General features: G+C 42.2%; 1 protein-coding gene across 6 annotated transcripts in view; it reads right to left on the reverse strand.

Moving 5' to 3' along the window:
* LOC140194943 (cyclic AMP-responsive element-binding protein 3-like protein 3) overlaps positions 1–15,567 on the reverse strand; it is a 55,366-nt gene that overhangs the window by 15,882 nt on the left and 23,917 nt on the right. For 5 of the 6 annotated variants that reach the window (XM_072252389.1, XM_072252390.1, XM_072252388.1 and 2 more), the window contains 4 exons: positions 14,739–14,879; positions 5,447–5,753; positions 3,339–3,454; positions 1,240–1,332 (listed from right to left, as the gene is read on the reverse strand). In XM_072252389.1, the coding sequence (XP_072108490.1) occupies positions 1,240–1,332; positions 3,339–3,454; positions 5,447–5,753; positions 14,739–14,879 (657 nt within the window). The remainder of the gene's footprint in view (positions 1–1,239; positions 1,333–3,338; positions 3,455–5,446; positions 5,754–14,738; positions 14,880–15,567) is intronic. The other variant, XM_072252386.1, reaches the window with a different exon arrangement.

A 15,567-nucleotide genomic window follows, 5' to 3' on the forward strand; every position in this document is an offset into this window, starting at 1 on the left:
AGAGCGGTTGAAAAGGCTTGCCTCTCTAACTGGAGGCCCGTGACTAGTGATGTGCCACGGGGAACGGCGCTGGGTCCTTTGTTGTTTGTCATCTCTGAATGCATATTGGTTAACTGGATCAGCAAATTTGCAGATGGCACCAAGATTGGCAGCTGCAGTAAACAGTGAGGAAGGTGATAATGGCTTGCAGGAGGGTCTGCATCAGCTGGAAAATGGGCTGAAGAATGACAGATAGAATTTAATGCAGACAAGTACAAGATTTTGCACTTCAGTAAGACCATCCAGGATAAGTCTTACAGAGTGAACGGTAGGGCACTGAGGAATACAGCTGCATAATTTGTTGAAAGTGGTGTCATAGGAAGATAGGATTGTAGAGAAAACCTTTGTCACATAGGCCTTCATGAATCAATGTATTGAGTACAGGAGATGGGACATTATGTTGAAGTTGTATAAGACATTGCTGAGACCTAATTTGGAGTACTGTGTGCAGTTTTGGTCACCTACCTACAGGAAAAATGTAAACAAGGTTGAAAGAGTACAGAGAAAATTCACAGGCATGTTGCCGGGTCTGGAGGACCTGAGTTACAAGGAAAGATTGAATAGGTTAGGACTTTATTCCTAAGAATGTTGAAGACTGAGAGGAGATTTGATAAGGTATACAAAATTATGATTGGTATAGTAGGGTAAATGCAAGCAGGCTTTTTCCACTGAAGTTGGGTGGGACTACAACCAGAGGTCATGGCTTAAGGGTGAAAGGTGAGAAGTTTAAGGAGAACACGGAGGAGGGTGGTGAATGAGCTGCCAGCACAAGTGAGTGGTCCATGCAGGTTCAATTTCAACAATGAGAAGTTTGGATAGGTACATGGATAGAAGGGATTTGGAGGGCAATGGCAACACACACAAAAAGCTGGAGGAGCTCAGCAGGCCAGGCAGCATCTATGGGAAAAAGTACAGGCGACGTTTTGGGCATTTTGTGTTTGCTGCTTGGATTTCCAGCATCTGCAGATTTTCTCTTGTTTGTTGAAGACTATGGTCCTGGTGCAGGTCGTTGGGAATAGGCAGTTCAAATGGTTTTTGGCAAGGCCTAGATGCACCAAAAGGCCTGTTTCTATGCTGTACTTCTCTATGACTCTACAAAGATATTGCAACTGCAGAACTTTAGGGTATACAGATGCCAACACAAAAAAGAAGATTTGAATTTCACGTGTTCTGCTACTAAAATGTAACAAAGTGCTGCACCTTTGTCAGGGGAAGGCAAGTGGGTAACTGCACTCCATCTTTGGATAAAAGTCTTTTTTCTTCATCAGTCAGAATCAGTTCTTCAAAGCAATGCTGAAAGAAATCAAGGAAAATAATAAGAGATCACACACTTATCCCATATTAATAATAACAAGTTAAAACACAAGTGCATGTCATCACCATTTCTAATGCTGGCAACTTATACACCGAGAACAAGAGATTAGACTAAAGTTAACGTCAGGATCTCATGAACACTTTGTATTCCCTTTCCCACTCAGCTCAGAACGGAGAGAATGACCCATCTGTCACATGACAAACAAACAATACCAGGCAGTCAGGGATGTACAGGCACGACCTACGGCAATGGGAAATGATTGGGGCTTGTCCATACCGTGAGGGATGATAAGATCAAATCCTTATGAATAGGGCTCAGCAGAACATAATGGCAGGTGACCCGGTTCAAAGTAAATTTATTATCAAAGTACATATATGTTACCATATACTACCTTGAGATTCATTTTCTTGTAGACATTCACAAGGAAAAAAGAAATACAAAAGAATTTATGAAAAACTCTACATACGCTAAGACTGACAAACACTAATGTGTAAAAGAAGAAAAACTACGCAAACAAAAACACTGAGATCATGAGTTAAGAGTCCTTGGAAGTGAGTTATAGGTCATAGAATCAGTTTAGATTAATGGTGCTTGAAATAATTCATACTGGTTCCGAAGCCTGATAGTTGTAGGGTAATAACTGTTCCTGAACCTGGTAGTATGGGACCGAACACTTCTGTATCTCCTAACCCATCGTAGTAGTGAGAAGAGGGATAGTCTGGATGGTGAGGCTCCTTGATGATAGGTGCTGCTTTCTTGGAGAGTGCTCCATGTAGATGTATTAAATGATGGGAAGGACTTTGCTTTTGATGGCCAGGGATGTGTCCACTGCTTTCTGTAGCCTTTTCCATTCCTGGGCTTTGGTGTTTGCATACCAGTATGGACCACAGCTCAAAGATCGCATGCAATACAGCACTTGCATGCTGCATTCTCCCCCATAAAAGCCTTTAAATTCAAATTGTTCCTAAATTCTGAGAAATGGGTCCTCATTTATTGATTACCCTCTGCAGAAACTCTACTATGTCCAGTGCAATTAATCTGACACACATGTAAACTACATTTATTTAACAATTTAATATTCACTGAATCCTACCCATTATAGAGTGGGGAGTGGGTACTGATTAAACTATCTCCCTATTATTCCCTGCAGCTTAGAAATGAAAAGGGAAGTGAATTTCTGAAAATGGATTGCCTAAGCAACTAATAGCTCAGATCAGTTTGAAACTTTACACTGACAGAATATGGAATACCAGCAATCTGAAATAAAAACAGGCAAACAATCACCTAGAAATATTAAGTAAGTGTAGGAAATATTCCTTAGTTCGGGCAATATTTATGGAGAGAGAAACAGAGTGAATGTTTCATTCCTGATGAAGGGTCTCGGCCTGAAACGTCGACTGCACCTCTTCCTACAGATGCTGCCTGGCCTGCTGTGTTCACCAGCAACTTTGATGTGTGTTGCTTGAATGTTTTATTTTGAGGACTTTGTATCAGGATTTGATTAACCTGTTGCGTATCCTCCGTACTTTCTGATTTTAGTTCTTTTTTAATTTTCTCCCCACACATTGGAACCAGAGAGATTTCTTCTAAGAGGAACTTGAGGGAATTTTTATGGAGTATTATCTATATAAACACTGGGTTCGTGCCGAGGTGAGATTGAGACGCCTGCCCCTGGATCATCAGTTCAGGATTATCATTGGTAACTTAACTATTGTGCACTCCCATCCCCAATGCAAACACCAATCTGACAAACACTGGTTGTTCCAACAGCCCTGCACAGTCCAATGATGTTGTCTTTAACTCTTGCCAAACACATTTTTGAGCTGAACTGTTCACTACATGACGTCTGGAGGAGAATTACAATGGGGAAAAGAAACACCAGCACCTTATTTCTATTAGGACTCCTAAATTTTTTAATTCCCAATATAAAACCTTACTACATAAATGAGAAATGAATGCTTTACGTGTGGGAATAAACACTTACTTGATTTGTTTTACTATGTTGCTGCAGGTCTTCTATTGTGAGGGTTACGAGACCCGTACTTTCCTCCACAGGAAGAATTTGTGGATTTTCAATCAAACAGTCAGGCTCCCAGTCTTCTAAGAAGTTTTTAAAAAATCTCTTTAATTGTGGCATCAGTATATTTTTAAAGAATGATTGTTGCACATAAAGAAAAACAGTAACTAGTAAGAATTTTCACACACACACACACACACTCCTTATATTTTAGATAGACACCATCTTGGTTTAATCAAATCCTCCTCCCGCAGAGAAAAAAAAAGTATTATTTGTTACAGGGCTCGCAACCACCTGTTTCATCCTTTCACATATCTTGGTGGGATTGAAATTAAACTTAAAAATAAATCCCTTTCTATTGCATAACTTAATTTTAAAAATAAAGAATGAGAAATCTGTGGAACTGAAGATACAAGAATGGAGTTGCAAGCAGAACTGCCATTATCATCCCCTGCCTTTAAGAATGTCCAAAAGCCTCTAATGAGAAGCATTAACAGAATTTTATATTAAACTATTTGAACAAATATGAGGGCAGGTGACCAACAATCTGGTCAAGGAACTTAGTTTTAAGAGAGTCTTAAAAGACAAGAAGTTGAGAGGCAACCTTGAGAGAAGGTGGAAAGGTAAAATGGTTGGGAAAGTGATGTATAGGACTTTGTATGCTGACAAGAGAAGGAGCAGACCTGCAGTGGAGCAATTAAAATTGAAGGCCACCAGGAAACCATTAACAGATCAAACAACCCTGATGAGTTATTGGCTTGTAGTGAATCACATACTGTACGTGAAGAAGGATAAGAACAAGAGATTTGGAAAAATACAGCATTTTTTTTTTTTTTTTTGAAAAAGGGTACTGATTAACCAAGAGCTGAAATGAGTCAGCAAGTATGTGGTGAAGGAGACTTTGTTCGATTTAGCATGAGGTGCAGATTGACATGACCTCATGAGACAGGTCAGCCAGCAATAGGAGGAAATAGCAAAGTCAACTAATATCAGAAAGAGTGAAGCCACTGACTTTGGATACCAGCACAAACTCAGTTCTCTAGCCAGAGACATGAAAACTGCCATTGATTATTTCAGCAATCGGTGAATTGGGGTAATGGGGGAAATTTGGTGAAAGTACAGAGGTGGAAATAAGAGCCACCAGAGTTTTTACAGAGGTTAAAAATTGTGAGGAGCATCCACAAAATGTCGGAGGAACTCAGCAGGACAGGCAGCATCTATGGAGGGAAATAAACAGTCAATGTTTTGGGTTAAGAGTCTGCTTAGTTCCTCCAGCATGTTGTGTGCCTTGAAGAGGTAGAAATTGGCACATTGATAGAAGGTTCAAAGTTCAACTTAATCTGACATCAAGAATTATAAAGATTCAGTTCAGATTCTGCTGCTAGGAGGGATCGAGTTGGTGTGAGGCAGCTGATTTGCACCAATGATCAAAATAAACGGCTTCCATCCTTCTGGTACTGGTTAGCAGAAAAACCTGACAAACATTCTAATGATTTAGAGATAGCCGGGGTGTGGTGGCAATAAGATAACAACACAAGATAAAAAGGTCAGCAAAAAAAAGAAAAACAAAGCACCATGAATTATTTCTCATTGAAGAGAATTCAAACTTGGAGAAATTGTATCCCACCGGGGTTGTAATGCTTCATTCTGTTCACAGGCTATGAATTTATTGCTTATCCTTTATCAGGCCTAAAATGAAAGACTTCCCAAGCAAATGTCTTCATGGTGTAGAGATACAAATCACATAAGAATACCAGATTTCCATTTCTACAGGAGAATGGTGAAAGAACTGGTAGCTTCATGATCCCCCATTAATTATACCAAGTGTTTAGATGATGTTTTAATTACATGAATAAAAATGCCCCAATGAGATCAAAGAACTCACACAAATGTTGGAGGAACTCAGCAGGCCCGGCAGCAGCTATGAAAAGAGTACAGTTGACGTCTCACCTGGACTGCAGTAAAAGTCTGTCTAACCACATCACTGTGCTCAAATATATTTTTTGAGAGTTCCAAAATTAAAAGTCATTCACATAGAAATACACAGGTAGATGGGAATCACTTCAGGCACTCACCTAATACAATTGAGATGTCCCTTTCTAATGAGGGCTTCTCGGTTTTCACACTGTATAAACAATTTGCATTATTCTGAGAGTTCTGGGAAAGCGAGTAGTTATGGTCAGAATTTATGACTTCAGAATTAATGATTTCAGAGAGCGCGACGTCACTGCCTGATGGACTATCTTCATGGGCACAGTGGTTGTTGTCTTCTGATATTCCACTGTCACTGTCCAGTGAAGATGACACTGGGATGGGAATCTCGTCATCAAAGGAACCAAGGATGGAGTTGAAGAAATCCTCAGTGTCATGGTCATTCAGCATCTACAAATAGAAGAGACGAGGTCAGGAAGTAGAAACTTTCATCATCTGATTGAATATGGATAATAATTCCAAAAGGCCCATTGGGATTAAGTGGGGCAATAATTCATGTGCTACCTAGCAAGTATTTTTACAAAGCAGATAGGTGACAAAGCACAGCTACAAATTGCGACAGTAAAGGTTATAGGGTTCTACTTTAAAAATGCTAAAACCGTGACAGCTTTCAAGTACACCTAGCTCAGTGTCCTACTCTTTGTACACTCATGACTGTGTGGCCAGCCACAGAGCAAATAGCATTTATAAATTTTCTCATGACCATAAGACATAGGAGCAGAATTAGGCCACTTGGCCCATCAAGTCTGCTCCATCATTCAATCATGGCTGATCCTTCTATTTTCCCTCCTCCTCAACCCCAGTTCCCGGCCTTCTCCCTGTAACCTTTAATGCCATGTCCAATCAACAATCTATCAATCTCTGCCTTATATACACCCAATGATCTGGCTTCCACAGCTGCACGTTCGTTCCACAAATTCACCACCCTTTGGCAAAAGAAATTTCTCCGCATCTCTGTTTGGAATGGACACCCCTCCATCCTGAGGCTGTGCCCTCTTGTCTTAGACTCTCCCACTATGGGAAACATTCTTTCCACATCTACTCTGTCTAGGCCTTTCAACATTCGAAAGGTTTCAATGAGATCCCCCCTCATCCTTCTGAATTTCATAGTCATAGTCATACTTTATTGATCCCGGGGGAAATTGGTTTTCATTACAGTTACACCATAAATAATAATAGAACCATAAATAGTTACATGTAAATTATGCCAGTAAATTATGAAATAAGTCTAGGACCAGCCTATTGGCACAGGGTGTCTGACCCTCCAAGGGAGGAGTTGTAAAGTTTGATGGCCACAGGCAGGAATGACTTCCTATGACACTCTGTGCTGCATCTTGGAGGAATGAGTCTCTGGCTGAATGTACTCTTGTGCCCAACCAGTACATTATGTAGTGGATGGGAGACATTGACCAAGATGGCATGCAACTTAAACAGCATCCTCTTTTCAGACACCACTGTCAGAGAGTCCAGTTCCATCCCCACAACTTCACTGGCCTTACAAATAAGTTTGTTGATTCTGTTGGTGTCTGCTACCCTCAGCCTGCTGCCCCAGCACACAACAGCAAACATGATAGCACTGGCCACCACAGACTCGTAGAACATCCTCAGCATCGTCCGGCAGATGTTAAAGGACCTCAGTCTCCTCAGGAAGTAGAGACGGCTCTGACCCTTCTTGTAGACAGCCTCAGTGTTCTTTGACCAGTCCAGTTTATTGTCAGTTCATATCCCCAGGTATTTGTAATCCTCCACCATGTCCACACTGATCCCCTGGATGGAAACAGGGGTCACTGGTACCTTAGCTCTCCTCAGGTCTACCACCAGCTCCTTAGTCTTTTACACATTAAGCTGCAGATAATTCTGCTCACACCATGTGACAAAGTTTCCTACAGTAGCCCTGTACTCAACCTCATCTCCCTTGCTGATGCATCCAACTATGGCAGAGTCATCCGAAAACTTCTGAAGATGACAAGACTCTGTGCAGTAGTTGAAGTCCAAGGTGTAAATGGTGAAGAGAAAGGGAGACAAGACAGACCCAGAGCCAACAAACGTTCTTCGTATGATAACCCTTTCATTCCTGGAATCATCCTTGTAAACCTCCACTGCACCCTCTCCAATGCCAGCACATCTTTTCTAAGATGAGGTATACAACTGTACAGAATACTCAAGGCGAGGCCTCACCAGTGCCTTATAACGCTTCAGCATTACATCTCTGCTCTTGTGTTCCAGACCTCTTGAAATGAATGCTAACATTGCATTTACCTTCCTAATCTCAACCTGCAAGATAACCTTTAAGGTGTTCTGCACAAGGACTACCAAATCCCTCTGCATCTCAGATTTTTGGATTTTCTCCGTTTAGAAAATAGTCCGCACATTTATTTCTACTACCATAGTGCATGACCATGCATTTTCCAACATTATATTTTATTTGCCACTTTCCTGCCCATCCTCCTAATCTGTCCAGGTCCTTTTGCATCCTACCCGTTTCCTCAACACTACCTGCCACTCCACCAATCTTCATAGCATCTGCAAACTTGGCAACAAAGCTATCTATTCCATCATCTAAATCATTTATATACAGCATAAGAAGAAGTGGTCCCAACACCAACCCCTGCGGAACACCACTAGTCAACTGGCAGCCAATGTGGATCCTTTTATTCCCACTTGCTGCCTTCTTCCAATCAGCCAATGCTCTAACTTTCCTGTAATACCATGGGCTCTTAATTTGGTAAGCAGCCTCATGTGTGGCGCCTTGTCAAAGGCCTTCTGAAAGTCCAAATATACAACATAGATTGCATCTCCTTTATCTATCCCACTTGTAATCTCCTCAAAGAATTCCAACAGGTTCGTCAGACAGGATTTTCCCTTAAGGAATCCATGCTGACTTTGTCCTCTCTTGACCTGTGTCACCAAGTACTCCATCACCTAGTCCTTAGCAATTTACTCTAACATCTTCCCACCCACTGAGGTCAGGCTAACTGGTCTATAATTTCCTTTCTGCTGCCTTCCTCCTTTCTTAAAGAGTGGAGTGACATTTGCAATTTTCCAGTCCTCTGGCACCATGCTAGAGTCCAATGATTTTTGAAAGATTGTTTCTAATGCCACCACAATCTCTAATGCTACCTCTTTCAGAACCCTAGGGTGCAGTTCATCTGGCCTTGGTGACTTTTGTACTTCTAAGTCTTTCAGCATTTTGAGCACCTTCTCCCTTGTAATAGTAACTGCACTCACTTCTCTTCTTTCACACACTACAACATCTGGCACACTGCTAGTGTCCTCGACAGTGAAGACTGATACAAAACACTCATTTAGTTCATCTGCCATTTCCTTGTCCCCCATTATTATTTCTTCTGCCTCATTTTCTAGCAGTCCTATATCCACTCTCATCTCCTTTTAAAACACACTTGAAAAAGCTTTTACTATCCACTTTGATATTGTTTGCTAGATTGCTTTCATATTTCATCTTTTCTCTTCCAATGATTCTTTTAGGTTCTCTTTTAGGTTTTAAAAACTTCCCAATCCTCTATCGCCCCACTAATTTTTGCTTTGTTGTATGCCTTCTCTTTTGTTTTTACATTAGCTTTTGACTTCCCTTGTCAGCCATGGTTGTACTATTTTGTCTTTTGAGTATTTCTTCATTTTTGGAATACACACGTCCTGCACCTTCCTCATTTTTCCCAGAAACGCAAGCCATTGCTGCTCTGCTGTTATCCCTGCCAGCATCTCCTTCCAATTTATCTTGGCCAACTCTTCTCTCATACCCCTGTAATTTCCTACTACGTCAGACTTTATTCAATCATATTGTGATCACTGGTTCCTAAGCGTTCTTTTACCTTAAGCTCCCTAATCATCTCCGGTTCATTTCATAACACCCAATCCAGTATAGCTGATCCCCTGGTAGGCTCAATGACAAACCACTCTAAAAGGCCATTTTTTAGGCATTCAACAAACTCACTCTTTTGAGATCCATTACCAACCTGATTTTCTCAATTGACTTGCATGTTAAAATCTCTCATGACTATTATAACATTGCCCTTTTGACGCACCTTTTCTATTTCCTGTTGTAATCTGTGGTCCACCTCCCAGCCACTGTTAGGAGGCCTGTATACAACTGTCTTCAGGGTCCTTTTACCCCTGCAGTTTCTTAACTCAACCTACAAGGATTCAACATCTTCCGATCCTATTTCACATCTTTCTACTGATTTGATGCCATTCTTTACCAGTAGAGCCATGCCTCCCCCTCGGTTTACCTTCCTATCCCTCCGATACAACGTGTAACCTTGGACATTCAGCTCCCAAATACAACCACCATTTGGCCACAATTCAGTGACGGCCACAATGTCATACCTGTCAAATAGTACAACGAGATCATACACCTTATTTCTTATACTCCACACATTGGGATACAACACCTTGAGTACCATATTTGCTACCCTTTTTGATTTTGCATCCCTAATGTACTGATACTCACCCTGTTGGCTGTGACTATGTTCCATCACCTTCTTAACAATCTGACTGCACACTAATTTTTCTTTTTTACCATCTGTCCTTTCCTGAGTCCCATCAGTCCGGTTCCCACCCCCACTGCCAAATTAGTTTAAACCCTCCCCAACAGCTCTAACAAACCTGCCCATGAGAGTATTGGTCCCACTCGGGTTCAGGTGCAACCCATCACTTTTGAAGAGGTCACACCTCCTCCAGAAGAGATCCCAATGATCCAAGAACCTGAAGCCCTGTCCCCTCCACCAGCTTCTCAGCCACGCATTTATCTACCAAATCATTCTGTTTCTACCCTCACTGGTGTGTGGCACAGGCAGCAGTCCAGAAGTTACTATCCTGGAGGTCCTGCTTCTCAGCTTTCTACCTAGCTCTCTAAATTCTTTTTTCAGGACCTGCTTTTCCTTCCTATATCATTGGTACCAATATGTAACAAGACATCTGGCTGCTCTCCTTCCCTCTCCAAAATGTTGTTGACGCGATCTGAGACATCCCTGACCCCGGCACCTGGGAGGCAACATACCATCCAGGTGTCCCATTCACGTCCACAGAATCTCCTGTCTGTTCGACTCACTATTAAGTCCCCTATCACTACCGCTCCCTTCTTCTCTCTCTTTCCCTTTAGCACCATAGACCCATGCTCAGTGCCTGGAACCCGGTTGCTGTGGTATTCCCCCAGGAGGTCCAAAAGTATCCAAAGCGGTATACTTATTTTTGAGGGGAATGGTCACAGGTGTGCTCTGCTCTAACTGCCTATTTACATTTCCATGTCAGAACCGTTGTTTATCAGAATCTCAGATGGCAATGAGTAGATATACATGAATGAGATAGATCAGTTGGTTGAGTGGTATCACAACAACAACCTTGCACCCAATTCCAAAAGGAATTGATCGTGAACTTCAGGAAGGGGATGCTGGACTTGGGCGTACACACACACACACACACACCCTTATAAAGGGGGTCAGCGGTGCAGAAAGAGTCCTTAATTTTCACACCTCAGAGGATCTATCCTGAGCCCAGAATATTGATGCAATCACAAAGAAGGCATGCCAGCAGCTATACCTCACTGAGGAGATTTGGTATGTCACCAAAGATTTTAGTAAACTATTTTAATGTAAATTATTATGGCATATTCTGACAAAGACAAGGAGTCCTTCTATCAGGAACTGGTTGAAGTAACTGATAATGCCCCTAGGGCAGACAAGTTGCTCATCTTGGGAGATTTGAATGCCAGGGTAGGCAAGGACCACAGTACCTACGAAGGTAAAGGCAAAAAGAACACCAAAGGTGACCTTATGCTGAACTTTTGCGCTCAGAGGGAATTGTGTGTTATCAACACTTTCTTTTGTCAACCTGAGAAGAACTACTTCACCTGGATGCACCCAAGGTCAAATCATCTCCATTTGCTTGACTACATTGTGACTCGCAGAGTAGATATGCCGGAGATTCAATCGACAAAAGCAATGTGTGGAGCAAAGTGCTCATCTGATCATTACATGGTATGATCACAACTTAGATTTAAACTGCTGCTGCCAAGGCGAAAAAAAAAAAGTGAAGCAACCAAGAAATTGGATGTCACCAAGTCGGCCAGTGAGGAACATCAGAAGAGACTTTTCACAGCATTGACATTATCTCTCCAAGAATACAAAGGCCCTCTCAATGACCCAACCAATACTGACGAATGCTGGAAGCAGCTCAAGAAAACCATCCATTCAACTGCAAGTGCAGTGCTTGGTCACCCTAAGAGAAAAACTCTTGACTAGTTTCAAGAACAAAATGATTCAATTCAAGAACTGTTGGAGATGAAACAAAGGCTTTATATGTGTCACTTGAAAGAGAACTCTGAAAGAAGCAAAGCAGCACTTAAGGCCGTGAAAGCCAAAGTTCAAAGGGGAATCAGGGATTGAAGAACAACTGGTGGAATAAGAAACCAGAAGAACTGCAAACAATGTCAGACAGGAATGACTACCATGGGCTCTTCTCAGGACTGAAAGCTATCCATGGTCCAAGAAGCAATACAGTGGCCCCAGTAAAAACTGCACATGGAAGCAAGCTATGCACTGACAGGAAAGGCATCACTGAGCGATGGAGGGAACACTTCCATAACCTTCTAAACCAACAAGGTGCAGTTGACCGCAATGCATGTGAAAGGCTCACAACTAGACCGGTAAGAGAAGAGCTATGGGGACTCATCACTATGACAGAACTTAATAAGGCTTTAAAAGACACCAGAAGTGGCAAAGCACTCGTGCAAGACAGCATTCCGTCAGATGTACTGAAGCAAGGTGGTCCTGCTCTGAAGACTGAACTGTTGAACTTATATAATGCTCGTTGGCAGAGTCAATGTCTCCCTCAGGACTTCAAAGATGCACTGATAGTCACCATCTATAAGAAGAAAGGTGAAAGTAGTGTTTGTGGAAACCACCAAGGAATCTCCCTTCTGTCCACAGCTGGCAAGTTTATGGCGAAGATACTGCTCAGCCGGCTCAAGATCATCTCAGAAGATGTGCTTCCTGAAAGCCAATGTGGCTTTAAGGCCGGAAGAGCAACCACTGACATGATTTTTACTTTGAGGCAACTCCAGGAGAAGGCAGTAGAACAGCAGCAACCATTGTACATTGTCTTTGTTGACTTCTCACAAGCATTTGATACAGTGGACAGAGAAACACTCTGGGAAGTGCTCAAAACTCATGGCTGTCCAGACAGGCTGGTTACAATGATCAAGTTGTTTCATGAGAACATGTCTAAGGTATCTATTGGAGGAGACATCAGCGAAGACTTCACCATCAACCACAGGTAAAACAGGGATGCATTCTTGCTCCAACTTTGTTCACACTATATCTTGCTGCAGTTTTGGAAACAATGGACCATAATCTGGACAAAGGTGTGTACATCAGGACTGGCTCAGATGGAAAATTGTTCAACCTGTCAAGACTCAAAGCCTCAACCAAATCAAGAGAGATATGTGTCAGAGAGCTGCTGTATGCAGACGACTCAGCCCCGGTTGCTACTGATGTTAATGTAATTCAAGAAATTGTAGACCACTTCTCATTTGCTGCCACTCTCTTTGGCCTAAGAATCAATGTCTCCAAAACCGAACTTCTGTACCAGCCTCCTCCTCTGTGTAGTCCCAGTGAGACCCAACCACCAGTCATATCGGTTAATGGGGTAGCGCTGAAATGTTCTGACTCTTTCACATACTTAGGAAGCGCTGTGACCAACACCAACTCATCAGATCTGGAAGTTGAGAGGAGAATTCAATCAGCTACAAAAGTCTTTGGAGCTTTGCAGAAGCAACTTTGGTCTCGCCACAACATTAAAATGGCAACCAAGGTCAAAGTGTATAACACAGCTGTTTTACCATCTCTGCTTTATTCAACTGAAATGATGACATTGTATTGGAAGCACATCAAGAAATTGACCAAGACACAACACAGGCATTTACGCCAAATATTACACATCAAGTGGCAAGAGAGGGTACCAGATATGGAGGTGTTCAAACGTGCTGGGACAGTCAGTGTAGAATCGCTCATCACAGCTTTTCAGCTGCGTTGGACTGGTCATGTCACAAGAATGAGCGATGATCGTTTACCCAAAGCTGTTTTCTCTGGTGAGCTACATGAAGGAAAGAGGAAGCATGGTGGTCAGAAGCTGCACTACAAAGATGTGCTCAAGTGCCACATGAAGAATACCGACATGAACGTCAACACCCGGGAGAAAGATGCTTTGGACAGAAAAAGTTGGCGCTGCATTGTCAAGAAGTCAATCCCAGCTATCAAGGAGAAAAGGCAGAAGAAAAATGAAGCAGATCATGAACGTAGACATTCGGTGCTAGACCAGTCAAATCACAAATGCAGCTGATGTGGGAGACAGTGCCGATCCAATGCTGGTCTCGTGGCTCGTAAACGTGCCCGCAGAGACTAAACTCTTAGCACAGTCAACATTGAAATCGATGGACAGCCGAAGGAAGGAAGGAAGGAAGTTAGTTCTACAGATGTACTGTGGAGAGTATCACTGCCTGGTATGGAGGATCCTATGCACAGGATCAGGAAAGGCTGTGGACGGTTGTAGGCTCAGCCAGCTGTCACAGGCGCTAGCATCCATACCACTGATGACATCCTCAAAAGACAATGCCTCAAGAAGGCAGCATCCATCATTAGAAGACCCCCACCAACCAGGACATGCCCTCTTCTCAGTACTACCATTAGGGAAGAGGTATAAGATCCTGAAGACGCACTCTCAACATTTTAAGAACGGCTTCTTCCCCTCTGCCATCAGATTTGTAAACAGTCCATAAACACTTCCTCACTAGGTTGTTCTTTTTTTACATTATTTAATTGTGTTTTATATATTTATTATTGTAACATGGTAATTTTTAAAATGTATTCCACTGTCCCGCTGTTGCAAAACAACGAACTTCATGACACATGCCAGTTATTCTGATTCTGCCCTCTGCCAGCAGCCACTTTCCAGCTAACTATTGGGCTCCCAGCAGCATTCCTATCCATCTAAGCTGCCAGCATGGAAAGAGCCTATGTTCCTCTAAATCTGGAGTTTCCAACCTCTTTTATAGCATGGAGCCTTACCATTAACAGAGGGGTCCATGGACCCCAGGTTGGAATCCCCTGTTCTAAATGAATTGTGATCGAATGAGATTCTCCTCCTGCAGAGCTCGAAGGTCAATGGTACAAAGGTGGTTTGTTTATAGTAGCTTAGTTGTTCTCAGTAGCCCTGAGTTGGTGAGTGAAGCTGGAAGTATACATTGTCTTGGCTCAATAGCTGACTTACTCAGAAGCATTTCAGCAAGTGCTAAATGGCATCTCATTAGATCCACACATTCAATTTAGAACAACATGGGCTATAAAAGGGTTTGATACTTGCATCATGCTCACTTAGGCCCCAGTCCTTCAAGAACTCAATCCCGTCACTGAAGTCCTCATGTGGAAGAGAACCAGGCCGCTGCTGAAAAAACAGCTCCAGCATTTCATTCCCGTCAGGGTCAAAGTCACAGTCATAAGACATCTACAGGAGAATGAAAAAAAAAGATTAAATGATTTTAAATGCTGAACTGGGAGCAATTCTCCTGAACTTTGAACTTCTCAAAATAAAAAAAGTTCAGCCTTTTAATTAAGGATATTAACATGAACTTCACAGAACAATTGAAATTATATTCAAGTATTACATTGCTCCTCCAGCACTTCTGACAGAACATGCCACAACCCTGGTGTGAATTTCCCTTAGGAAATTCCTGCACTTGCTGAGGTAAAATTCTAAACAATTACATTTCCTGTTATTGAAGAGAAGTGGATTAGCTAGAACTGCTTTGTTTTCCTGCATCTAAGTAGCTCACATGAATAAAGTACCTCTTTATAAAAAAGAGAGTAGGTTAAACCATTGATAATTCTTATTAGTAAGGCACCTGGCAAAAGCATGTGTTCCCTTCAAGCCAAGAGCTCTAGTTACATCAGGCAGAAGACAAGTTGAAAACATCATAGGATAAGAGGTAAACAGCATGAGATCAATCCCTTCCACCCAAGTCATCCAAACCAACCAGGGCACTTTACTGAGCTAGTCCCATTTGCCTACAGTTTGCCTATATTCCTCTCAACTAGGGGTTTTCAACCTTTTTAATACAATGGACCACTACCATTAAGCAAGGGGTCCATGGACCCCAGATTGGGAACCTCTTCACTAAACCTCTCCACTTCTC

The sequence above is a fragment of the Mobula birostris genome, chromosome 3 (genome assembly GCF_030028105.1).
Source record: "Mobula birostris isolate sMobBir1 chromosome 3, sMobBir1.hap1, whole genome shotgun sequence".
Lineage (NCBI taxonomy): Eukaryota > Metazoa > Chordata > Chondrichthyes > Myliobatiformes > Myliobatidae > Mobula > Mobula birostris.